The sequence below is a fragment of the Diorhabda carinulata genome, chromosome 4, assembly GCF_026250575.1.
Source record: "Diorhabda carinulata isolate Delta chromosome 4, icDioCari1.1, whole genome shotgun sequence".
Taxonomy (NCBI): Eukaryota; Metazoa; Arthropoda; class Insecta; order Coleoptera; family Chrysomelidae; genus Diorhabda; species Diorhabda carinulata.
This window is the reverse complement of record NC_079463.1, coordinates 2,192,971-2,220,887: the sequence shown is the minus strand read 5'-3', so window position 1 is coordinate 2,220,887 and position 27,917 is coordinate 2,192,971. Positions and strand designations below refer to the sequence as shown.

General features: G+C 33.3%; 2 protein-coding genes across 6 annotated transcripts in view; both read left to right on the top strand.

Moving 5' to 3' along the window:
- Window positions 1-9,650, top strand: part of LOC130892674 (Kv channel-interacting protein 4-like) — a 124,841-nt gene extending 115,191 nt beyond the window's left edge. For all 4 annotated transcript variants that reach the window (XM_057798196.1, XM_057798195.1, XM_057798194.1 and 1 more), the window contains 4 exons: window positions 1,643-1,834; window positions 6,387-6,460; window positions 7,128-7,340; window positions 9,439-9,650. In XM_057798196.1, the coding sequence (XP_057654179.1) occupies window positions 1,643-1,834; window positions 6,387-6,460; window positions 7,128-7,340; window positions 9,439-9,549 (590 nt within the window). In that variant the 3' untranslated portion in view covers window positions 9,550-9,650. The remainder of the gene's footprint in view (window positions 1-1,642; window positions 1,835-6,386; window positions 6,461-7,127; window positions 7,341-9,438) is intronic.
- A 6,569-nt stretch (window positions 9,651-16,219) lies between these two features.
- LOC130892672 (odorant receptor 4-like) lies at window positions 16,220-27,209 on the top strand. 2 transcript variants are annotated; one of them, XM_057798191.1, is made up of 7 exons: window positions 16,220-16,720; window positions 18,265-18,490; window positions 19,921-20,134; window positions 23,924-24,023; window positions 24,111-24,215; window positions 25,713-25,868; window positions 27,016-27,207. In XM_057798191.1, the coding sequence occupies exons 1-7, from the start codon at window positions 16,298-16,300 to the stop codon at window positions 27,082-27,084; spliced, it is 1,293 nt and encodes a 430-aa protein (XP_057654174.1). In that variant the 5' UTR covers window positions 16,220-16,297; the 3' UTR covers window positions 27,085-27,207. The 2 variants fall into 2 exon arrangements, with proteins under 2 accessions (XP_057654174.1, XP_057654175.1); XM_057798192.1 differs by lacking the exon at window positions 25,713-25,868 and having other exon boundaries at window positions 27,016-27,209.
- Window positions 27,210-27,917: the final 708 nt, after the last annotated feature.

Sequence of the window (27,917 nt, the reverse complement as noted above, 5' to 3'; positions counted from 1 at the left end):
TTTTTATTTCCTGTCAATTGCGTTTTCTTTGTTGATAACTAAGATTCCAGAACAATCACGTCAATTTGAAAACTATATTCTGTTACATCTTGTACAAACTTAGTAATCATATAAATAAGCAAATACACAAAATGATGGAAACAATTGTTGAACTAGTTTATTTTCATTTGAACGTAAAGACTTTTCGATATTTTATTCATGTATACCGGAGTGACAGGCAGGAAGAGATTTTCAAATTTGATTCGACCAATATAGACGCTGATTTGAGGTTAGCTTCATTACGATTTAAATTTTAGCTACAGCTTTTAAAATTAAGTGAATTCCAATCAGTATTTGACTTCGAAATATTTTTTTGTGAGAGCGGTAAAAGGATGTTGTGTAGCCGAACAAATTCCTTCCGGAAGGTTAATTACAACGCGATGTTCACTTTTCCAGACGGTTTAATCATCAGTCAGATTAGTTCGATAGATGTGGAAATTGAAAAGCAAGTTGGCACGAAAATCTAAGTAATTGAAAATATATAAAAAAGTGAATCAATGATTGTTAATCGAGTTTTTTGAATTTCAAGGTACACGGTTTCTTAAAAGTCGAAAAATTTTCATTCAAACTTAACAGGGTTAATTATTTTAATCTAATTTTCGTTTTTTAAGACAAAAAAAAACAAGAGGCGACCAAAAAGAGCTTCACTAACTTTCTTTCCTATTTTATATGTTGGTAACTGTAGATATTGACATTATAATACAGCCAAACTATAGATTTTAATAACCTGTATCATATATATATATATACAGGGTGTCCCACGACGAGTTAAAAATATCTGTATATATGGCAAAATACTTATAGTAAAATCATGAAAATTCCTACGTTAGAGTTTTCGGAGACGATCTTTTTAACTAAGATATTTTCAAAGATGGCTGACTTCCGGTTCTACCGGACTTCGACTGTAACTTTGTTATTTTAAATAAAACACCCTGTATATTAAAACATTTTTGAAATTTACGTGAAATTTTAGTATACTTTTGTTTGAAAACTTTTTTCTAAAAATACATACTTTTCGAGTTATTAACTTTTTTGTAAAAAATTTGACAGTTGCAGACCCTTATAAATTATTTTTTTACGAGGATACCCTTAGAAATATGAAAATGGTTTTTATTCGGTTGCTTTAAGCAAGGTCAGACGTATTTGAATCTATGTTGAAAAATTTTTTATTTCATACAGGGTGAGTATAAAAAGTGTCCAAAATTCAACTTTATAAATATCAAATTTCTCCATTTTTTTAAATACAACCACCCGGTTTTTTCTATTTTAATGCCTTCAGGGGTAAAAAATAGGGCAAATTCATGTATACATTCCTATACCTAAATCTTACCGTTATCCAGATATTAAATGTTTTCTATAAATTTTTAGAGATACAGGTGTGATTTAAATTTTATTTTGACAAGCACTAAGAAATAAAAAATTATTTTTTAGAACAGGAAGTCAGCCATCTTTGAGAATATTTCAGTTAAAAATATCGTATCCGACACCCTGTATAGATAATAATATTGGAAAATTTAGAAATTCTTTTATAGGTTATATACCAACATTAATCTATTTAAAAGATGAAGGTCCTTAAAATGACTGTCCTGTTTTTTATTTTCAGATTCCGAACTCGAGGATTTGGAAACCCCACCGCGGTACAGACCCGACAGCCTAGAAGCTCTTTGTAGAGCTACTCGTTTTTCAGAAGCCGAAATCAAAAGAATTTATCGTGGATTTAAAGCTGAATGTCCGACCGGAGTTGTTAAAGAAGACACTTTCAAGATGATTTACGCGCAGTTTTTCCCACAAGGAGGTAAGTCGAAGATGTTTTTATCTAATCACGTGACTAATACGCAACAATATTCATACGAATCGAATAAAAATTTCTATTAACTCATCATAAATTCACATTATGACTAATATTCCAAAGGTCGGCCTTTCACGAATCGGTAATTAATAAAAAATTCAACTTTCTCAATTATTTACATTTTATTTATACGAGGGGGATCCCAGAAGTATCAAGTATACCACCATCTTGCGCACAGCTTTCTCGTGTCCAAATTTTCAGTTAATAAGCGATGTAACGCACTTTAACTGTGTCGCAATCCAGTTTGTAAATATTCCATCGTGGTAATCTGTTTCGTAAGAGATGGGAAATGTGTTAGCAATTTGTAATAGTTCAGGTCTTGGGGATTTTTCATTAAACTAAACATTGTTGGCTTTGAACCAAGTGATAGTTCCATGCCAATCGAACGAAAATGTCTTCTGGTGTGTTTTGACGAATTCCTCCGAACTAAACAACGATGAGTATTTCCACTGGGAGCTATCTATATGACAAAAACTAAGTATTTTCACAAAAAGAGTATCGGGTATTTGTTTTCGCGCCACATTCGAAACGGAGCGACGAAGAGGGGTTCGTGGCATTCGCCATTTTGTGGAGTTTTAGTCACGATGGAACAATACTCGGAGACGAATCGCTCATTTTGCGTACGAGCGTATTATCGTAACGGTGATTCAATAGTGACTGCTCGACGTCTGTATCGTGCGGAATATCGTACACGCCACGCCACGCCAAGTGACGACAGCATTAGGAAATGGATACAGTGCGACAGTTAAGATTCAAAACTCTGGTCGCCCCCGTTCAGTTCGCGATGAAGAAACAATTGAAGAAGTTGAGGCGTCGGTTCGTCGAAATCCATCTTTATCCATCCGAAAGCGTTAAACATCAAAAAATCGTCCTTACATTTGATTTTTAAGAAAAATTTGCATTTAAAAACCTGTAAAATTCAATTGGTTCAAGAATTGAATGATACGGACTGTGCTAATCGACTGAATTTCGCGGACGAAATCATGCAACGATTTAACGTACTGTTCAGCGACGAAGCAAATTTTCACCTGAATGGTCATGTTAATAAGCAGAATTGTCGGTACTGGGCAGTCGAGAATCCGAGACGAAAGCATGAACGACACCTGCACAGCCCAAAGGTCGTTGTTTGTCTGCTAAATGAATTATTGGTCCTTATTTTCATGAAGATCAACGAGGCCGAGCAATCAATGTGAATAGTGACCGTTACTGCGATATGTTGCGAAATTTTTTGGTCCCAGAGTTGCAGGAGTTTGCAACTCAAGAACGTGGTTCCAGCAAAATGGGTCGAATGACTCGATGGAAGTTGTAAATGAATTATTAAAGTCGTTTCGCGAAGGGGTAACATCAATTGGCTTCCCAGAAGCCCCGACCTTAGCCCGCTTGACTATTTTGTATGGGGATACATTAAAAGTAAGGTTTATCAAAATAATCCAACGAACCTAACCAAATTGAAGGAGAAAATCGGGTCAGAAATGGCAGCAATATCAAGAGCTTTGTGTCGACGTGTTATCGCCAATCTTCGTTCCCGTTTAGAAGAGTACCAGCAACGTAACTGTCATCATTTGGATAACATTATCTTCTCCAAATAATTGTTTTTATTGCTGATAAATATTTTTTGTTTATTTGAACTTACAAATACCCGATACCCTTCTAGACACCTTGTATTTGCACATAAAGACGTCTAAACGTGGTAAACCGTTTCTATAATTTTGAAAATCGTCGTAGAACCATTAAGAAACCGGTGGCAAATGATCTCCCTGATAATGGCATTAATATAGCGCCAACTGATGTGGTTTTGAAAATTAATGGGCGACAATTTATGCAGATTATCTGGATTCGCCTAGGGTCGATGCCGGCGCCAGCCTCTCAGAAATTTACGGACGATTTTGGATTTTTCAGTTAAATAATAGGAATAATAAATTTGAGATAACTACAAAGTGGTGTGGACTCGTTTATTTATACTTAAATTCGATAATTTCATTAAGAACAATAGATGAATCATGAAAGAAATTGAGGAAACACAAATTAGGATTAGAAATATTTTTAATCATTGAAAACAATTTATTACTTTCTATATTAATGTTTGAGATACAGGCTGTGTATTTGGTATAAAAATAAGTAAAAGACGACGTCTGAAGGACACGTAAATCAAATGGATGACAACCCCAATCCCTTCTAAAATTTTTGAGCTCCCTCATGTATATTTTTATTTAATTTTTAAAAATTCTTTAACTAAGAAACGTAAAAGATGATTTTTAGAAAAAAATCGCATAATTTTTCGAAACATACAGGATGTTCAGGGACAAAAAATTCTATCTGAAGGCCAGGGGCGGCTCTTACCCAATGGTTAACAATACAAAAGTTTTACGTTTTAAGTTTGCTGCACAGAGATTTTAGGTTAGGTTTCAATTTGGTTATCTTCAGTCTTGAATCTTCCCATTCTGGTATATCCAGATCATTCCTCTTTTTACCAGTAAATCATTTACAGCACTAAATCTACATTCAGCTAAATATGAAGATTGAAACGGTAAAAATAGTTTTCTTGCACATTAGGTTAAATTTCGGTGATTGATATCTGTTTCCTCACAAAGTCATGCTATATTTAAGTAATCCAAAACAACCCTCTTCACAGCGGCGCATCATCATCAATTACTTATTTATTATCATGAACTCTAACCTCGTTAAGTTATCGTTGCTATAAATTTGTCTATGTTTAGTCTGTCTGTCAGTTTTATAGATTCCACAATGTGACAATAATGAACCATAAATATATTTATCTAATTTTATAATTTTATTGTTATAAGATAATAACTAATATACAAAGAAGTCTGTAAAACTAATATTTGGTTCATTGCTTGCTACATAAATTGTTTCTAAAAAGCAAGTTGGTGAATTGAGTTATTTACTTCTATCATTCTTCTTGATACTACTCATTTGATGTATCAGAGAAACATTCGTTTTTGTTTTTACTTATGAAATAATCAAAAGTAAATGAATTTAGCTGGTAGATCAGAAAAAGTAAAAAAGAGCCCAAATTAATACGAAATTAACGACTAAATAGACACGTGGCTGTGGCTTCTCGCTCTCCGTCGGCGTCGGTCAGCTGACGTTTGACATTTGACTCTGACCCTGGCTGACAGCGCCACTTATTTGACTCATCTAACTCACTTTCTTCATGAATTGAAGTTCTTTGATTCAGATGCGTCGTTTAGCGAGATTTTGAAGTATCCGGGGGTCCACGCGAAGCTAAAAACATGATTTTCGAATTACTTTTACAAACAAAGTGCACCCCTGTAGGGTGTTGGACCCACATTAGGAAAGCACGGGTCTAGAGAATGTATAAAACAACTTTTTATGGCGTGAACTATTTAATTTGAAAACTTCAGAATTAATTGGCTGCGTGAATGAAAAAACTGGGTTTCTAATTTTGATACTAAAATATTCAAATTTATACCGTAATTAGAGTGAATCAAGAGTTTCAAAAAAGAAGGTAGAAGGTGAAGGGAATTAGATGGTTGCTTCTAAATGAAATTTTTTTTCTTTCTCTTCACTTATACTGAAATTCAAGCTGATTCATCCTTTTTAAATGATTTTTTGGAGGGTTATTAGATTAATTTAGAAAGCTCTCTGCTATCTCTTTTGAAATTATTAAGGTACTTAACAGAAATTATTTCTCATTGGCAACCAATATTTTATTTTATATATATATAAACGTTTCTAAATATCATTTACTTTGTTTCGTTTAAATAAAAATATTTGGTTTTGATTACGTGATAAAAAACTATCTATATAATCTATAATGAGAGAGTAATAAAATGATAAAGCATTGCTTGGTGGTTTTCATCTACCACAACTGCAGTCACAATTTTATTAAAAGTAAATTATGGGACCTCGTTGCTTTTGGTAAAGCTCTTCCCCGGTATTAGACGAAATGATCGACGACCTGATCTATTCTTCTTCTTAAAATCATGTTCATGAGAAGCCTAATTATATGCTTGAATAGCATTTAGCTTGATTTTGCTCCCCCAGCTATAATAGTACTTATAATTTCCTGTACAATCCATTTAAATTTATTTCAAAGATCCAAGAATTTGATTTGGTTCCAAACGATTATTCTAGAGAAGTACACCCCGCTGACCGGTTTCGATCTTGTTGAATGTCTTCAGAACAGTGTAATACCCTCTAGTTCAGAAGCACTAATCCGAACTGAAGAGCGGGAGATGTTATTTTGGTATAAGCTTAAAATAGACTCAAATTATTAAATGGGAAATAATTTTTTTTTAATTTGAAGAAGATGACACCGTAGAGCGTCTATTGGTGCGTATATTATTAAAGAGATCTCAAGGGTTGCAGAAGATCTTAACTATCAAAGTATCGTACCTTTCATATTGCAATTGCGAGCTGATTTTGGCAAACATTTTCGACTTTGAGAAACGTCTAAAATCATAGATGAATTTCGATATTATTATCGATAAAAAAAAATCTTTCTTTGTTCTAGTGAACAGTAGTCAGTATGCTCATTATGTATTCAACACTCTGGATCAAGATCATAGCGGACTGATTAGTTTTGAGGTAAGATACTGCCCACGTTCCTTAATTTGAAAACTTATTTAAAACCTCATTTTTCACATTCGGATTTCATTGAAACTTTCTCCATCAATTCTAATTAAAATCTATGGTTTATTAGGAATGCAAACGAGTTATTTGGACAATATATAAAGGGGTTGTTGAGGCGTTCGAATGGACCGATAAATTCAATTAGAAACTCGACGAATGGTTCAGAGATTAAACACAAGAAAATTACTTTAAAAGTTTTTTTTTTCGGCTTAAAATTCTTAAAAGTTCCATCAAGTTAAGTTACGTAAATTACTAAGAGCAGGAAAGTTCGTTAGTCGAAGAAAAAGTATTTTTCTGTAGACTTTCTTCGTGATTATAAAGTTATTATTTCTTTGTATGTGATTTTGGTTAATTAGCTGCTTCATCCACCACTGAAAATTGGAGCTATCCAATTATTCACAATTCCACAAACCGTACTCGATCTACTAGCTCAAACAATCATTTTTTACCATCATTTTGCCGTGCAGCGTCTCATCCAAATCTCAGTTCTCTTTTTTGTTGCTTCAAGTTTACCCTTTCCAATGTCTTCTTCATTTCATGTCACATGGAGGTTCATTTCGGTTCTTTCTTCATTTTTGTTCTGATGCGTCTTTGCAAGTTCTGATCAGCTTAACCGTTTCAGGACTTTGTCCAAAACTTATCGATTCTATCGAGGGGATCTTTGGATGAAAAATTGAGATGGGCTTTCTCCCTTTACGATATAAACGGTGATGGGTGTATCACACGCGAAGAAATGACGGACATTGTTAGTGCGATTTATGATCTAATGGGTAAATTGGCAGAGCCGTGTATCGAAGAAGACACTGTTAAAGATAAAGTTGATAGAATATTCCAGGTAAGTGTTTTTATATTTAAAAAAATACGTTCTATTGGAAAACTTCACTCAATATATACCCGAAAAGATGTTTTTATACGATAAAATTTTATTTTAAGAAATAGTTTAAGATACTACTCAAATAAATTAGCATTTCCATCAGTTAATATTCTCAATTTTCGAATAATTACGTCCGAATTCTTCATAAATAGTAGTGAGATAAATTATATGTCGAAAACATTTTATGGAAAGTTATTTTGATTTGTAAAATTCGGCAACTACCTGTCTTAAACTTAAATGATGTATTTCGATTACTATTTCTTTCACTTAAAACGTTAACTACTCCAATAAACACAGTTTAACTATTTGTTGTTTGAAGAATGTTTTTATAACCTCAAAATAAATGAAAAACAATGATTTTACCCCAGTATGTTATGCAAAACAACAAACTATTTCACCCAGTCGACGTAAACTAAACGGAATTTTATGATATATTAAATTTGGAAATAAGAATTATGTGTGACGAATCTGTGTAAATTTTCGAAAATGAAAACGTCATTATCGAATAAAATATAACCTAAAACCGCTTTTTCAGCTATTTCGGCGGAACGATTGAAATAAAAACAAGCGAAAGCGTTAGCGTTTTGGATAATTGCCTATGTAAAGGAACTATGGCAGACTGCATTATTATTTTCACAGCTTTGATCATAACATGAAAAAAAAACATACTTTTTAGAATAACACGCAGATAATTTTGTTTATCCGATTTGAGATTAAGGAAGTTAGTACTCGAAAAAACAGAGTTTTTTGGATAAAAATAGAAATTTGTAACGGAATAGAGGTGGGACACTACTACGTCCCAAATATATTACGAAATATCTCGCTATTATTGAAACAAAAAATCCTTTTCGTTTCCTCCCTGACTGACATAAATATTTTCTACTTTTTCGAAGCGGGTTTCTTTTAAAACATATAGTGGTAGATGAAAGTTTAATCAATATACAGTGTGTTCATAAAGTAACTTGCTGTTTACAAAATCAGATGTTAAATACTTATCAACATAAATTTTCAAATACACTCTGTATATATCGTTCTTATTTCATAATAAGTGATGAATAAAAACCAAATTAGTCTTTGTATTGGAGTGTAATTAGTGATCTAGGTTTTGGTCTTGCAGGATCCGCGTTGGTCTGTGTCTTACACCAAAACTCTATCAAGTCCTGCAATCCTAGTCTTGCATTAGTCTAGCACTGCTTTCTCATGTCTTGAAGATTTAAAGCTGGTCTTCAACTTGCACTGTAATAACTTTTTACCGGGTCCAGTCTTGATCTGGGTCTTGCCAGATTTTTACAAGTCTAGCATTACTAGGTCCTGCTTTTTAATAAATCCTGCACTGCTTGATCTTGATACTGTATATGTGGTACATGTGGGTTTAGCACCAAAACTTTTACAAGTCTTGCAGTACTAAGTCCTAGTCTTGAGTTAGTCTTGAAGATTTAAAGCAGGTCTTGGTTTTGTAACGTAACAAGTGATCTTGCAGGGTCTAGTATTGGTCTTGCATCAAGACTTTTACAAATATTGCGATGCTAGATCTTGGTCTTGTATAATTGTTGCACTATTTGACCTTTGGTCTTGCAAATTTGAAGCCAAATTTGTATCCAAATCGTAACAAATTAGAGGAAACTTTTTGAGGTGTTTAATAACCTCAATCTCCTCAATCTTCACATTATTTTGACCATTATTCGTAGATTACAATAAGAAATATACGTTGGTACTATTATAAATGATTTTTTCCCGAATTTGAAGTATTAGAAAGACGTTGTAGTGTGGTTAGTGCTTGTCTAATCATTTTTCTGTACTGATTTACTCAATTGATTTACGAACTATAACTGTCGATGTAAAATAGCTCAAATTTCGAATTTTCAACACATTCTCAAACTTCAAACGAAACTTTTCGAACAATTCCTCTTATTTCAGAATCATTAAACAGGAGTTAGGAGGAACAGCTGTCACGAAATAAAGCAAAGTGTAAAAATTAATGACGCCCAACTTTTGTAGACAATTTGAGATGGATCATCAGTTTTTCTAATTAATTTCGTTTAATTATTTACTTTTACAGAAAATGGACACGAACGGCGACGGCGTAGTGACTTTGGACGAATTTTTAGAATGTTGTAGGAGAGACGAAAGCATATCATCATCAATGGCCGTCTTCGATACGTCCATATGACATACGAACGGCGGCGTTCGTGAAGGTGTTTCTATTTGAGGGACTTGATCGGATGTCGTTTCCGAAATCGACCAATTTAGAAATTTGAATATACTCAAAAATTTAATGATTCAGTAAAGGAAAGATAGATACCTAAATAGGTACGAGTGTCAAATTTTACTGATAGATTATGGAGAGAATGTTTATATCGATGATCTAATCCGCCCGTGGATATTACAATAAATGATCGTAAACTCATCGTAATTGGTTTGTTCATGTCAACGTCAGACAGATGTCACTCAACGAAATATTCACATCAATACTAATCGATACGTATTTCTATGATTTGAAATGAAAGGCATCCAAACATAACCTCATTAATATACGAAGGTTTGAAATTTTATTCTACATTATACCATTATACAAAAGCTTAAATTAGTTGCTTTAAAGCAGATATTTCCAAACTTTATCCCTATAAAAATATTATTAGTTTCGGTGGAGCAAATCTAATAATGAAAATTGGTGTAGATAAGCTCTTTATTATTTTATCTACTCTTCAAAGCACCGGTGAAACTTTTTAAAAGGTCAGCTCTGATCCGATCCACCTAAAACCCTTTTTTTTGACTATTGTAAATATTAACTATTCAAGAAAAATTATCTGGTGTTTACAATTTCCAATACTTTAAAGTCGAAATCTATCCCGTGTAAATTAATTATACCGTTAACAACAATTTATTTGACAACGTAAAGTCAGTTGTCAGAAAATTCAGAACAGATTTATCGATATTTTTTGTTGATTGTTTCCTTTTTTGCAAAAAAATTCCACTCCGCAACAATCATAAGATTAAAAACACACAATAAACGACGCCATGTTGTATAGATTTTGTACTTTTCAAGCAATTACCGCCATCTCTAGGTCTGGCCAGGTACTTCTGAGACCATCCTCGTATACAAATCAATATTCGGAGTTCGAATAAAGTTTCAATAAATTTATTTGACGGGTGAGAAGCCTAAGAGGGTCAAAACCTCAACGTAAAGTCAGTTGTCAATTGTCAGAAAATGCAGAACAGATTTATCGATATTTTTTGTTAATTGATTCCTTTTTTGCAAAAAATTCCACTTCTCAACAATCATAAGATTAAAAACACACAATAAACGACGCCATGTTGTACAGATTTTGTATTTTTCAATCAACTACCGACATCTCTAGGTCTGGCCAGGTACTTCTGGGACCGTCCTCGTATATAAATCAATATTCGGAGTTCGAATAAAGTTTCAATAAATTTATTTGACGGGTGAGAAGCCTAAGAGGGTCAAATCCTCAACGTAAAGTCAGTTGTCAGTTGTCAGAAAATGCAGAACAGATTTATCGATATTTTTTGTTAATTGTTTCCTTTTTTGCAAAAAAATTCCACTCGGCAACAATCATAAGATAAAAAACACACAATAAACGACGCCATGTTGTACAGATTTTGTATTTTTCAATCAACTACCGACATCTCTAGGTCTGGCCAGGTACTTCTGGGACCGTCCTCGTATACAAATCAATATTCGGAGTTCGAATAAAGTTTCAATAAATTTATTTGACGGGTGAGAAGCCTAAGAGGGTCAAATCCTCAACGTAAAGTCAGTTGTCAGTTGTCAGAAAATGCAGAACAGATTTATCGATATTTTTTGTTAATTGTTTCCTTTTTTGCAAAAAATTCCACTTCTCAACAATCATAAGATTAAAAACACACAATAAACGACGCCATGTTGTACAGATTTTGTATTTTTCAATCAACTACCGACATCTCTAGGTCTGGCCAGGTACTTCTGGGACCGTCCTCGTATATAAATCAATATTCGGAGTTCGAATAAAGTTTCAATAAATTTATTTGACGGGTGAGAAGCCTAAGAGGGTCAAATCCTCAACGTAAAGTCAGTTGTCAGTTGTCAGAAAATGCAGAACAGATTTATCGATATTTTTTGTTAATTGTTTCCTTTTTTGCAAAAAATTCCACTTCTCAACAATCATAAGATTAAAAACACACAATAAACGACGCCATGTTGTACAGATTTTGTATTTTTCAATCAACTACCGACATCTCTAGGTCTGGCCAGGTACTTCTGGGACCGTCCTCGTATATAAATCAATATTCGGAGTTCGAATAAAGTTTCAATAAATTTATTTGACGGGTGAGAAGCCTAAGAGGGTCAAATCCTCAACGTAAAGTCAGTTGTCAGTTGTCAGAAAATGCAGAACAGATTTATCGATATTTTTTGTTAATTGTTTCCTTTTTTGCAAAAAAATTCCACTCGGCAACAATCATAAGATAAAAAACACACAATAAACGACGCCATGTTGTACAGATTTTGTATTTTTCAATCAACTACCGACATCTCTAGGTCTGGCCAGGTACTTCTGGGACCGTCCTCGTATATAAATCAATATTCGGAGTTCGAATAAAGTTTCAAATCACAGACGTATCTACGTCGTATGAATGTTTGGTAAACTGTTGATGCCATTATTAATATTTGTCAAATCTGTTGAAGCAACAATGTAGTTAAAAAAAAATTTTTTATATAAAACTTTTGTTTCACTAATTGATTCAGCCGTTGGCCAAACAATAAGACTTGGTACAGATAAACTAAGATAATTTATCAGTTATGCTTACAACGAGCGTATTATTATAAATTTTGATTTACAACCATCTTAAATTATGCCAAGTTAAGCGGCTTCTACGAGAGTTTCTAACTTAATATTGTATTCTAATAAACACGTAGTTTGAAACTATAATAAATCACATCATGTACTTCCAAGACATTTGTGATACTGTACGTGATTCTAATAAAACAGACTGTTAATTATTTGAAAAGGAAACTCTTTTTATGTTTATGACACTTTCCTTCGAAAAAGTTTATTTATAAATCTCTAATTTATATCAAAAAATGTTCCTAATAATTGCATCAACGGATTTTTTAAATTCGTCATCAATTTATGTTCAAGGTTAGTACAGGAACGGATCTAGGAGGGGCAAATATATCGGACAACAGAATAAATTGGGTACATAGAAATCGGTTCGCTGTAAACTTTCGACTTTGATTATATTTTTTCTAAATTATTCATCAGATCAAAAAAAGAAATATGCTGTAATATGGGTAGCAACCGGTAAACAAAATTTGATGGATTAATTTCATTATGTTAAACATAGGAAGTCGAAATAGGCATACAGAATACATAGAAGTTTGCAAACTGAGTTTATCGAGATCCGGGGCTGTGTTAGCCGATAATTTTCTGAAAAATTATATATTAGTTTACTTTTTACACACAAGCAATGAGTTTACAAAAAAAATATCTCTATTTAGGTACGTGGTTTTGATATACTGGGTTCAACAGAGTTCCAGAACTCAATTAACCTAAACGTACACTTTAAACAATCAAATAGATCAGCAGAACTTCCGCAGAATTCTGTTAAAATTATTGAAATTGCATCCCTTTTTCAACAAAGTTCGAAAACCACGTTTTGAAAAGACAATATTTACCCTCGACCATAGAAACTTTATGACCTTTTGATTATGTCTACAAAGTTATATTTCTCGTGACCAAATATATATGAAAATGAAATAAAATTAGAATTAGATATATCTGAAGTAAGAGAAAAGGAAATGAATTTCTTATTTTTCTATTTACTTTCATTTAGTTGTTTGAAGATATTGAAAACCATAATTTAATGACCTAACCTCACTCAACTTGACCTAACCATAACAACCAACTCTCAATTTAACGCGTGTTTATTCAAAAAATTTCGGTTTATATTCGAAGCACCCTCGTATATTTAGAGTATATTGATTTGTAGCGATTACATAAAGTATTGCAATATGATGCAAACCTTAATACACCGATGCTTAAAGTATTGCCTACCTTTGCATTTAGTTGTCATAACAAACATACCACAAAACAAAAATGGGAAAATATATATGAAAATGAAATATCGAGTTATATCTGATGTAAGAGAAGAGAAAATTAATTTCTTATTTTCCTGTTTACTTTCATTTAGTTGTTTGAAGATATTGAAAACTACAATTTGATGACCTAACCTTACTTAACTTGACCTAAACTAACCATAACAACTTTGAGACTTTCCATTTCTAATGGCAAATCATGTGGGAGATTATATAAACCAACTAGTATATTTTTGGAATCAAGCTTGTGAAACATTACATACATAAAGTGCATCAATTTTTTTCTTTGAATATAAAATCCAGAACATGCAAAAATTTCTAAAAACAAACGAACTGCTTGTGTGATTGAAGAATTTTTTGGAATACAATACATTTGTAGCGATTTATCTTTACCAATATTGTGCATAATAAAAAAACGAAACGAGAAAATGATAATAATTATTGAAACATTCAAAAACACCTCAAATAGTACTTGAAATTGTTTAAACATTTTAGAAAATGTATCAAATGATTTGTGGAGAAGAAATTCCAGTTTTCATACATAATTTTTTCATTTAGAAAAATCCAAATTGTTATTAAATGAATTGTCGAAAAAAAAACGTTGACACGAATAAGATGAAAGGGTGCTTTTTATATGATTGAGAAAAAACGTTCCCGTAGATAGGTTAGGATTTAAAAAAAAATTATATGGACCCTTTTATTATAAATAATATTGACTGTTAGCCAAATTGTATAATATAAGATGTGAATATGTGTTTAAGTGTTACATTTTTTATCAAAAATTTGAAAACGATTAAGCTGCAAAATTTTTAAATGTAGATAATGTAGATAAAGCAAATTACCGGTTCCAGATATTGACGCTTTTGCAGCTTTAGCGTTTCCAATTTTTTCCCCAAATATATTGTAGTTTTTGTCTTAAATCGACGTTTGAAATTTTAAAATCATGAATTAGTCTACAAAAATGTATATTGAAAAAAACAGATTTATAAATTTATGTTAAATGTCTGACCAGATATTGTACAAATAAACAAAAAATTATTTTTAATGAGTTTTATTACATTTCGTGACTTTTAGAATTCCTAAATCTTGCCCAACAATTCCTTGAGAGCTAACAAGTAGTATTTACGGGGGTGGTTCAAATATAAACCGGAATTTTGCTATAAAAAATTTTATTATCAAGTTACAGAGCTGAAATTTTTTATAATTTTACTCGATAATCCCTGTCACACTTTTGCTACCTTTCCGGAAGCTTTCGGATGCTGTTTTCGTAAAAATACCTATGCCTCTTTTAATGATAGTCGCATGGCGATGAATCGGGTCTATATAGAGGGTATTCCAGTGTTTCCCAACCCAATTCGTCTAACGTTTCCTTTGCACACCGACCTATATGCGATATGGCGTTGTCTTGCACCAATATATCACTACGGTTTGGAATATTGCGTTGTTTTTATATATACAAGTTTCGACGTGCTTTTCGGGAGGTTGCTATAAAACAAAAACATCCGCAATTACAACTCTCATCACAAAATACGGTACACTATACCTTCCCTGTTGATAGTGTAACCTCTTTTCATATGGCGTGCCATAATGTGTTTTTCTACAGCGCTGACGTTCTCGTAGGTAATACTTGTCATGGGGATCAGCACATATGATAAGTTTTCCACCACTTATTGGTCTTTTATCGCTCATGGCTATAGGTACACTAAAAAGTGAGGTTACACGATCCCGCCTGGTCTCTACGCTTCGTAACAGTTCAATATAACATCCGACTCTTAATTTTACGCGTGTTTATTTAAAAAATTCCGGCTTATATTCGAAGCACCCTCTTATATCTAGAGTATCTTGATTTGTAGCGATTACATAAAGTATTGCAATATTAAAAAGAAAAAGTAAGTATGCAAACCTTAATACACCGTTGCTTAAAGTATTGCCTACCTTTGCATTTAATTGTCATAACAATAAACATACCATAAACAATAATGGGAAAATATGATTAAATAAATCTCTTGGAAATAGAAGACAATAGTATAGATATTTTAAACACTTGATATTTGTAAACATTTGAATAACTTCTATCTCAACTATGAGTTAAACTTTTATAATTGATATTATTGAATACCTCAAAATCACTTTAATATTCACGCATAAACATATAAGTAGTACCAGGGGCGTACGCAATATTATTTAATAGATATGAAAGATTTAAATAATTGTTAGTAGTATATATCATTTTATGAATAATCGAAGGCATTGAGAGTCGAAATAAAAGAAGAAAATTTGTATCTATAAGCTTACGAAACATTCAAAACGGATATAAAAGTAATATTTCTACCTATTACATACTAAATGTCATAGACAATTTAGATATCTCTAAATTATTGAATTGGACGCAGTATAGCCATCGAAAAGGACTTATAGAAAGACAAAAAAGAAAAATCTTGATGATGAAAGTTTGTTTTCATTTATTATTACATATCAAGATAAACACACGCTATGATATGAATATTTGTACTGATTTATAATGTATAAACAAAGTTTTGATGATAGAGTAAATTCCTTAAAGGAAAATTACATACTGCAGTTTCCTTTCCGAAATAAATAGTCTGAAATATTTGATATCCTGATCAAACTTGATTTATTTAAATCCAGCTTGACATTTGGCCCTGTTTCCCACACCACAAACTTCGAAAAAACTATTTAATGATATAGTAACCACATCCATCACTTCCAGCGATATTTAAATTTCAGTATAAAGGCATACTACATATGGGCATGAAGTGAGTCGAGATTTTACCGCAAAAAATTAAGGGTGATAAATATAATAATGGAAAAATTTGGAACGGAAAAATTATACGGATATCCCGATAACTTTTTCCAAACAAACACTATGTGTCTGAAAATAATAGGAATGTGGATACCTTCGAAAGACTACAGTATCGTTTTTAGGCTTTTCTACGCATTATATGTTATGTTTTTATACGGCGAAGGACTGCTGTTCCTCTTCTACGAATTATTATTTTTCGGCGAAACCGACCAGATTAGTAATTTCATCACATTCATCGGAATGGTTTTCACCCACATGGTTGGTATCTTGAAATTTTCAATTTTAATTTTGGGCCGACATAAAATTAAGAAGATGATGAACATTTTGCAAGACGATAAATATTTGTACGAACCAATTGGTGGTATTTCCCCAGGGAAAATGCTTTCTGACGGCAAGGCGACGAGTTCCAAAATATCCAAGCTGGTAAGTTGACTTTCGGGGAAAAAATTGTATAATGAACGGACATGAAACATCGCTCATATCGGCCTCACCTGGAACTACCAACTACCAAACGCCCAGAACGCAACCAGCACCTAGAATTAAATATTTTAACCTCGCTAGGCATTCTGTCAGGCTTACCTATGTGTTTTAACCTAGCATATATGACTACTGTACACTCTTAGATGACATGGTTTGCATTTTCTTCCGTCTAGAACCACCAGCAACATTCTGATGCCTAGACTTGAACATTTTAACGTCACTAGTCAATCTGTAAAGCTTGCCTATGTGTTTTAACCTGGCTTATATGACTACTGTACACTCTTAGATGACATGGTTTGCATTTTCTTCCGTCTAGAACCATCAGCAACATTCTGATGCCTAGACTTGAACATTTTAACGTCACTAGTCAATCTGTAAAGCTTGACTATGTGTTTTAACCTGGCTTATATGACTACTGTACACTCTTAGATGACATGGTTTGCATTTTCTTCCGTCTAGAACCATCAGCAACATTCTGATGCCTTGACTTGAACACTTTAACGTCACTAGTCATTCTGTGAAGCTTGACTATGTGTTTTAAACTGGCATATATGACTACTGTACACTCTTAGATGACATGGTTTGCATTTTCTTCCGTCTAGAACCACCAACAACATTCTGATGCCTTGACTTGAACACTTTAACGTCACTAGTCATTCTGTGAAGCTTGACTATGTGTTTTAAACTGGCATATATGACTACTGTACACTCTTAGATGACATGGTTTGCATTTTCTTCCGTCTAGAACCACCAACAACATTCTGATGCCTTGACTTGAACACTTTAACGTCACTAGTCATTCTGTGAAGCTTGACTATGTGTTTTAAACTGGCATATATGACTACTGTACACTCTTAGATGACATGGTTTGCATTTTCTTCCGTCTAGAACCACCAACAACATTCTGATGCCTTGACTTGAACACTTTAACGTCACTAGTCAATCTGTGAAGCTTGACTATGTATTTTAAACTGGCATATATGACTACTGTACACTCTTAGATGACATGGTTTGCATTTTCTTCCGTCTAGAACCACCAGCAACATTCTGATGACTAGACTTGAACATTTTAACGTCACTAGTCAATCTGTAAAGTTTGCCTATGTATTTTAACCTGGCATATATGACTATATACACTCACAGATGACATGGTCTGCATTTTCTTCCGTCTAGAGCCACCAGCATGATCAAAAAACTTGAGTCATTTGAGATATGGTTGTATAGACGCATCCTGAAGTTACCTTGGACTGACATAATCACCAACGACGAAGTACTAAGACGCAAAATAAAGCTGTTGACAATTCTTAAGATAAAAAAACATGCCTACAACTATCTTAGTTAACCTAGACACTTAGTTTGTTTGATAAGAGCAGTTGATCTTGTGAGTAGACCACTCAGGAATTACTGTTTTAGTGCTCGGGAAGAAGCTGGACCTTTCAGAGTTTGTATTTAATCCGATTTATTTTGAATACTTTTTGTTTTTATAGGTTTTTATCATGTACACTTTCGTCGGTGTAACTGCCCACATTTCTTCGAACATAACTCTCAATAAAGAAATACCAGGACAATATTTTGATACTTATAATAAATCTTGTATAGATTATATGCCTTACTATTTCAAATTTCCGTTTGATGTCAGTAAGAAATGGAAATGCGAAGTAGCCCTCACTTTCATGGACATTGGTTTAATCTTTGCAGCTTTTATAATAGCATGTGAGTCTTTCAACTTTCAGTTTATCAATAAATTAATCGAAAGAGTCCATGCAATGAGATCATGAAATAGAAAACGAATCAACTTTCCATGGATTAGGGGTAATAGCTCAAGCAAATGGACGACGACACGGGTGTACGCAGTACCAACCAAATAAATAATTTGTTGTATTGCTGTTACCAAAATTGAACGTCAAATTCATAAATTATGAGAAATACAACTATTATTATACAGTGGAACGTGGTTAAGTGGGACCTGGATAAGTGAGAAACCTCCATAACTGGAACTTATACCAAGATCTTCGCACTTAACTACCTCTGTTAATGGGACGAAGCAAACCTCTAGATCTTGGATTCGTTTAGTTGAAACATGTCAAAACGAAGGCTAAAATCTTTATCAAAGCGTGAAAAAAAGACAAGATTAGGTATTCATAATTTTTGTAGCATCAATAGTTCGCTGGAAGAGTTTTGAAAAGAAGTAACAGTTTTCAAAGCAATTTGTGAAGAAAGTAAAGCCACTGGATTGAAGAGCTTCCAGAAGAAGTGGATTTATTGTACAAGTCCTGTCGTGGTGAAAACTTCTGGATGCTAACATATCAGGAACTGAAAAACTGTCCTTCCTATTAAATCTGGGAATTCAAGATGTTTCAAAGGTTCAAAACTATCCTAATGAATTAAATAATGAAAAAACATGACATCTACTAGTTTTATCGATTGGTTGAAGAAGTTTAAACCAGGTAATGAAAGCCCAAATGCGAAAAATTTTGTTGTTTGTTGACAAGTAAGTTTGCTAGGAAAATTACTATAGCAAACTGCTTTAAAACATGTGGATTTACAAGATAACGACAATAATTTGGAAATTGATCCTGAAGATTGGAACCTAGCCATCAGAACGACAATAATCAACAACCAGCATTCAAAGATTTTACAAATGTCAACGACGATTTGATACTTTACTGGAAGTGATGTTGTTAATGCTTTCTCGACTTCTTTATTTGAAAATAAAGATGACGATGAATAATAATCGCAGCTCTATAACTCTATAGAGCTCTCTTTAGCTCTATAACTGAAGTAACCTGGATATCTAAGACACTCGGTAAGTGGAATACCTCAAACCATCCTTTGGTGTCTAACTTAACCAGATACTGTGTATCCTGGATCCTGAATGAAAGTTATACAACAACACCAAGAAAAATCTATTGAAGATATTGAACAAAAATTGATTTAGCAGGAATTCGCTCGCTCGCAAACTTAATTGATGATTTTAATTGGATTCTGATTACCTAAGTTGTGATTTTGATCACAACCAGCGATATCATGGAAAATATTTGATTGAAAATTTTATTAATAAAGAAATTCATGACCTCAATGTACGCGAATTATGAACCTTAAGTAAATCAACGGAAATACGAAATAAAATATATTAATTCCAGGTTACGATGGGGTATTTGTTGCGTTATTAAATTGTTTAAGATGTCAATTGTTAATAGAATGTCACGTTTTTCGAACAATAAGACAAAGAAGTTTGAAAAGCCTCGGCCTTCCGGAAACGTACACTATATTCCGCGATACTGCGAATTCAGCTCTAGAAAATGAAATGTATAAACAACTGTCACATAGTACCGAACATTTAATAGTGCTTTTGAGGTTAGTACATAAAAAAATCACGAAACGACACCGTTTTTACTATTAGTTTACGAATATATTTGCGGATTCTATAATTGCCATTCTATCGTCAATTTTTTCTTATACTGATATGTCCAACAAAACATAAGAAGGTCAAGGGTGTAAATTTCGGCAACACAAATTTAGTTCCGTCACTTAACAATCGTGGCGCGTAATGAAAATCTGTCATTACTGTCAATTGTTGAGATAAACATTTTTTCTGTTCTAAATGGAAACAATTTTGTAAAATTCAATGCTCAACTTCAAATTATCGCTGTGTGAAAATCATTATCTGAAGATAATGCGTGTTAGTGGAGTTATTACGAAAACGAAGACGATATTCAGTCTAGCACTGGACTGGATTAACTCGTTGGATCACTGTAACTGGAATAATGTGAATCAACCTTCGTAGTCATAATCAAGGCCCGTTTTTATATCAATAGGTTTCGAAACCGTCAAAATTATCATTACTGGAACAATTAGAATCCGAAACTCAATCACCAGAATCCATTGCATAGTCCTAAATTGACATTATGAGCAGCAATCTCAAGGAGAGGCATAGTTGGTATTTTTTCTTTGAAAATGCGCGAGGGCAAAACTTTGATGTTAATACCGAGCGCTTTGTTTCGATATTGGAAAGTTTTTGGGCTCCAGAACTTGAAACTTCGAGAATAGTGAATTTTAGGGCTGGGTTTCAACAAAACGAAACTACCAGCTGACTTCAAACGGCTACATGGTGGTTGTGAATCAGATGTTTCCAGGCAGACTGGTTTCGAAAAGAGGTGATATTCCATAGTCCTCTCGTAGTCCAGATATGACGCCTCTTCACTTTTTTTAAAGAAGATACCTCAATCAGCTCAAGGAAAACATCTTTGGTTAAGTGGCCTTATTCAAGTTTTCAATAATTTTCTTTCTCGGTTAGAGGAGTGTCGAGATGATGACGGGAGAATCTGGAATATAACTGACGAATAGAAATGGTAATAAAAGTGAGTGGATTGCAGAAATTGGAAGGGAAAGTGTCAGTATTCCAAGAAATGGGAGGAAAAGCGAGTGAATTCCAAGAAATGAAATGAAAGTTACCGAATTTCAAAAGGGAAATTGTCTGATATCCAAAAATAGGTAGAAAGGTGTCTGATTTTCGAAGAAATGGGAGGAACTTTCTGAATTTTGGAGGAAGGTGTCTGATTTTCAAAAAAATGGGAGGAGGAAGGTGTCTGGATTTCGGTAAGGGTAAGTCTCTGAATGTCAAAAAATTGGAGAAAAGTGTCTGAATTTCGAAGTAATGGGAGGAAAATGTCCGACTTTCGGAGAAATGGGAATAAAAGTTACTGAATTCTAAAAAATGGTAGGGTAAGTGTTTGAATTTCAAAAAGTTAGAGAAAAGTGTCTGAATTTCAAAAAAATGGAAAGGAAAGTCTCTGCATTTCAAAAAGATGGAGAAAAGTGTCTGAATTTCGAAAAAATGGGAGAGAAAGTGTCTGAATTCCAAAAATAGGTAGAAAGGTGTCTGATTTTCGAAGAAACGGGAGGAAAGCTCTGACTTTTGGAGAAATGGGAGGAATAATATCTGATTTCGAAAAAATATGGAGAGGAACATTCAACTTTCGAAGAAATCGCTATAGAAGTGTCTGAATTTCGAAGAAATGGCAGGAAAATGTCCGACTTTCGGAGAAATGGGGATAAAACTTACTGAATTCTAAAAATATGGGAGGGTAAGTCTCTGAATGTCAAAAAATTGGAGAAAAGTGTCTGAATTTCGAAGTAATGGGAGGAAAATGTCCGACTTTCGGAGAAATGGGAATAAAAGTTACTGAATTCTAAAAAATGGTAGGGTAAGTGTTTGAATTTCAAAAAGTTAGAGAAAAGTGTCTGAATTTCAAAAAAATGGAAAGGAAAGTCTCTGCATTTCAAAAAGATGGAGAAAAGTGTCTGAATTTCGAAAAAATGGGAGAGAAAGTGTCTGAATTCCAAAAATAGGTAGAAAGGTGTCTGATTTTCGAAGAAACGGGAGGAAAGCTCTGACTTTTGGAGAAATGGGAGGAATAATATCTGATTTCGAAAAAATATGGAGAGGAACATTCAACCTTCGAAGAAATCGCTATAGAAGTGTCTGAATTTCGAAGAAATGGCAGGAAAATGTCCGACTTTCGGAGAAATGGGGATAAAACTTACTGAATTCTAAAAATATGGGAGGGTAAGTCTCTGCATTTCAAAAAGATGGAGAAAAGTGTCTGAATTTCGAAGTAATGGGAGGAAAATGTCCGACTTTCGGAGAAATGGGAGGAATAATATCTGATTTCGAAAAAATATGGAGAGGAACATTCAACTTTCGAAGAAATCGCTATAGAAGTGTCTGAATTTCGAAGAAATGGCAGGAAAATGTCCGACTTTCGGAGAAATGGGGATAAAACTTACTGAATTCTAAAAATATGGGAGGGTAAGTCTCTGAATGTCAAAAAATTGGAGAAAAGTGTCTGAATTTCGAAGTAATGGGAGGAAAATGTCCGACTTTCGGAGAAATGGGAATAAAAGTTACTGAATTCTAAAAAATGGTAGGGTAAGTGTTTGAATTTCAAAAAGTTAGAGAAAAGTGTCTAGATTTCAAAAAAATGGAAAGGAAAGTCTCTGCATTTCAAAAAGATGGAGAAAAGTGTCTGAATTTCGAAAAAATGGGAGAGAAAGTGTCTGAATTCCAAAAATAGGTAGAAAGGTGTCTGATTTTCGAAGAAACGGGAGGAAAGCTCTGACTTTTGGAGAAATGGGAGGAATAATATCTGATTTCGAAAAAATATGGAGAGGAACATTCAACCTTCGAAGAAATCGCTATAGAAGTGTCTGAATTTCGAAGAAATGGCAGGAAAATGTCCGACTTTCGGAGAAATGGGGATAAAACTTACTGAATTCTAAAAATATGGGAGGGTAAGTCTCTGAATGTCAAAAAATTGGAGAAAAGTGTCTGAATTTCGAAGTAATGGGAGGAAAATGTCCGACTTTCGAAGAAATGGAAATGAAAGTTATTGAATTTCAAAAAAATGGAAAGGAAAGTCTCTGCATTTCAAAAAGATGGAGAAAAATGTCTGAATTTCGAAAAAATGGGAGAGAAAGTGTCTGAATTCCAAAAATAGGTAGAAAGGTGTCTGATTTTCGAAGAAACGGGAGGAAAGCTCTGACTTTTGGAGAAATGGGAGGAATAATATCTGATTTCGAAAAAATATGGAGAGGAACATTCAACTTTCGAAGAAATCGCTATAGAAGTGTCTGAATTTCGAAGAAATGGCAGGAAAATGTCCGACTTTCGGAGAAATGGGGATAAAACTTACTGAATTCTAAAAATATGGGAGGGTAAGTCTCTGAATGTCAAAAAATTGGAGAAAAGTGTCTGAATTTCGAAGTAATGGGAGGAAAAGTGTCTAAATTCCAAAAAGTTGCAGAAAAAGTGTTTAACTTCCGAAGAAATCGCAATAGAAGTGTCTGAATTTCGAAGAAATTCAAGGAAAAATGTCTTAATCTAAAAAAATGGAAAGACAAGTATCTAAGTTTCAAAAAGTAGGAGAACAACTGTCTAGACTTTCGGTAAAATGGAAGGAAAAGTTTCCAAATATCGAAGAAATGGGAAGAGAATTAATTGCATTTCGAAAACTGGAAAGAAAACTATCCCGATTTTCCAGATTTCCCACCTTTTTTGAATTTATTTACATGCACGTTCTGTTACGCCATCCCGTACATAAAATTATATTACAATAAATATTAAAGTTCCAAATTATGTTCCAGGGTAGGAGAAGAAATTGAGGCTATGTTTACTTTCGTCACTTTAAGTCAAACATTAGCCTCACTATTAATATTCGCATCCTGCTTATATATGGCATCTAGTGTAAGTTAAATTCTTCATAAACATGTGTCCTAGCAATAAAACTCATTTTGGACACAAATTAAACATTCAACAGATATATCTTTCTAGTTACCCATGAATTCTCCAGAGTTTTTTGCTCAAATGGAATATTTCTGTTGCGTGTTACTACAACTAATGCTGTTCTGTTATTTTGGTAACGAAATAACATTAGCGGTGAGTAAACGACTTATTAAGTTTATTAAAAACGCACATTAACATTTGTCAACAAATTTTGCACGCAGACCTCAAGTTATACATATAAACGGGGAGGTAAGAAGGGGTGGTACCCAGCGAAATTCACTTGAGGGTTGTGGTCCGAATAATCCACCGGAAAGCAGCTCATGCTTACCCATACCAATTAAAGTACCATTGAGCCCTAGACAGTGTGCTTTCTCGGTGTCTAAAGGGAATGAACCTTGTGCTTAGATTAGAAACGGACTTACGGCTTAAAATCTAGAGGCAACGCTTAAAAAAGAAGCTAATAAAGAGTGGATTATTGGTTTCCTGAAGAGATACCGAGAACTTTCATTTAGAAAGCCTGAAAATACTTTTACGTGTTCCCATTGGAGTCCCAGGCTACTTAATCAGTACAAAATCGATCCAACCAGTAAATGAACTCACTAGAACCTGCTGAAAACCCTGTTTGTTAGGAACCAGAGATATCACAACCTGCTAATGTGCCCGCGCGCGATAAAAACAACAGTAGCTTTGTTTTGACTTTTCCAAAACAATTTTTCCTATTTCCGCTTACTAAAAAATCCTGTCGTGCTGCTAAAAAACGTGGAAAAACAGCAAGGAAGAAACTGCTACAAAAGTTCAAAATGAACAATCAAAGAAGAATAACCGATCAGTGAAAACAGCAAAACGACGAAAAGTCTCATCATCTGAAGATGAAAGTGAAAAAATGGAAGAAACGCAGTGTATATGATGTGAGGAAGTGTCCGTTTCCATTGAATGGTGGATATCATGCTCATTATGTGGAAGATGAGGTCATAATAGCTGCGCAAGAATAGATGATGATAATGATGATAATGATGACGAAGCCATTTATGTCTGCAAGTTCTGCCAGGTCAAATAATCATCTTTCTCTGTGATCATTCTCATCACCCCATCCTACCAGAAACAAGGTACGAGACGGGGAGAAACACCTTTTTTTCTCTTAAATGTGTTGTTAATTAAAAAATGAATAATAATTTTTATATCATTGCTTTTAAAAGTTTATGTACCCCATCTTATCACCCTTATCCCCTACGGAAACCTAATCGAATTGAGTTCGTTCTCGATGAAACACCAATCAAATAATTTAATATTTGCCGCCCCTTGAAAATCGCCGCCCTAGATTTCAACCTACTCGGCCCGCCAGTAAATCCAGCTACTATGCGAGGTTTTTACATGTTTAAATCAGCTGTTTAGAAAGTAAAAATGATTATTAACCCAGCATGGGATTTGAAAAAGTGTGTGAAAAGCTTAATTAGGTATTAAAATTTTTTCTCCTGCAATCCAGGAGGTGATTGTTTGTACTATTGAACTTATTTTATCCGTTAACAACTCTCAAGTATGTTTTCCCCACCAACTCATCGGTCATTAAGTTTTGAGGTGAAGTAAATAAATACGTTTGATAAATATATACTAAAACTTTTATAACAACTAGTATTAAATTAATTTTTGCAGAGTCAAGAAATACGAAGTGCATTATTCGATTGCGATTGGTTTGGTAGTAGCGTAAGATTTAGAAAAACCATGATTATTACTATGGTTCGTACTCAGCGACCTCTATATTTAACCATAGGAAAGTTCTCTCCTCTTACGTTGAGTACTATTGTTGCTGTAAGTAGCGGTTGCTACGTATTCGTCTAGATTTTATCAAACAATTTTATAAATAAATATTTCAAGTAAACAATTCGAATAGCACTCGTATAATATCATACCCTGATTATATTCATCATTAAAAATGTCAAACCTCATGATGGCATATTCACATCAATGTTGCCATATCTCAAAACTCAAGTAGCAACACTCGTACAAATTAGATTGTGTAGTTTTCTCATAACATTTACTATTTAAATCAATACTACTATTTTTTTTTTCAATGAATAATACATCTTTTTTAGTATTTTATAACTTTCATTGAAAACTAAACATGTTTCGTTATTTTTCTTAATAAAGAATATTTTGATGTAATGTTTGTTGCCTAAGTAGTGGGTTGAGATATGATGCATGTAGTGAAATAGAGTGCACTTGCCTTTATCCCCAAAATTATTAGTCTTCAGGCATTTTGTGTTTGTTCTGTTCAGAACACATTACATTCTTACCCCCCTTACAAAGGGGGTGCTATTATTTATTTAGTACGAAGTGTAGATACAAGTCTGATGTAATATAACAAATGGTATAAATTTGAGATGATCGCGGGAAGTTATTGCTTTCACAAGTCATTTATCTATATCTATACGTTTATATTTTTTATTAAAAATTAAAGTTTATAAAAAAATCCAAAAATCCCTGTATTAGGAAGTTTTGACAGGAGTAGTCATTCATGCGATTGGTTGGTCTCAAACTAAGAAATTAATGGCGTCTCCATTAATAGAAACCCGCGAAACAATAGGCTGTTCAAATAATCGAACAATGTTATTGACTATTGAGACATATTATATTCAAATTATACGAGTTTTATGAACGAAATAACATTTATAGATATAAATAATGTAATTACAGAAAGATACGAGTCAAATGAAAATATTTAAGTAAAATACAACACAAGCAAATACAAGTGTGGTCTGTTTTGTTGTGAGACCACATGATAGGAAAGAACGAAGCCGCGCGCAAGCGCGGGCGCTGTCAATCTCTTGCAAAAGACACAGAGTTCTTTCTCTTCCACATGGGGGTTATAGCTCGTGTCGAGATTTTCCTAAACAGGGATTACTTACAAAAAAGAGTACTATAATCTGGGTATGACTTCTGCTAAAATATTTTTTAGGTTTGCCGAGGATCATTTTCATACTTCGCTTTATTTAAAAGCGTTCAAAATAACACTACTGACATCTAAATATAGGAATGGAATAAATCCATTAAAACATTTGATGTTATATCAAGTTACGTATTTGACCACACCAATTCACTTTAATGTAGAAATCAAATGTAGATTTGTAGTTTAATATAAATGTATCAATTGAAGCTTTTTTAATTTTATTTAGAACCAATTCTATTCGTTGGTGTTACTATTCCTTATATTTGTATTATCACTCCGTGTGCTTACTGTGAATTCTTACTTAGTACTAAACAAAAAATCGAGAAAGAATATAGAGTGTATAAAATCGTTCTAATAGTCCGATCAAATTAGACCAAAAAATAAGATATAAAGACATAAATTCCCATCAAGCTGAAAATCAGTAAAATTGTTTAAAATACAATTGAATAGAATTTGTACGTTCCCCATCATTTCCGTGTATGTAAAAAAAATTCATTCAAGGTCAAAGGTCAAAAAAATCAGATTTTCGCGATTTTCAACAAAACGGTGAGTTTTATCATGAAAATACTCTGAACAAAAGTTGTAGATCATAAAATTATCTACAAAAAAAGTTTTAATACTTTTTTTCGTACGAGCCACCGTTTCTGAGATATAATAATTCAAAAAGTTGTTGAAGTTATAATATTTCAGATTCACTGAAACCTTTGATGAACTTATGACAGTTTCAACAGAAATTTCTTACAAATACTTAAATCAAGTCTTGGTTCATTTCAATGTTGTAAGCAAAGTTTAATGCTGAAAATATATTAGTGAAACTATTAGATACAACTTTTTGAATCATTATATCTCAGAAATAGTGGCTTGTAGGAAAAAAAGTATTGGAACGTTTTTTGTAGATAATTTTATGATCT

Excerpts from the sequence above, each read along its gene's own strand:
- LOC130892672 (XM_057798191.1), top strand. The coding sequence starts at position 16,298 with ATGGAAAAATTTGGAACGGAAAAATTATACGGATATCCCGATAACTTT. Across the intron at positions 16,721-18,264 it reads GTTCCAAAATATCCAAGCTG|GTTTTTATCATGTACACTTT; the intron begins GTAAGTTGACTT and ends TTGTTTTTATAG. Across the intron at positions 24,216-25,712 it reads GTAACGAAATAACATTAGCG|AGTCAAGAAATACGAAGTGC; the intron begins GTGAGTAAACGA and ends TAATTTTTGCAG.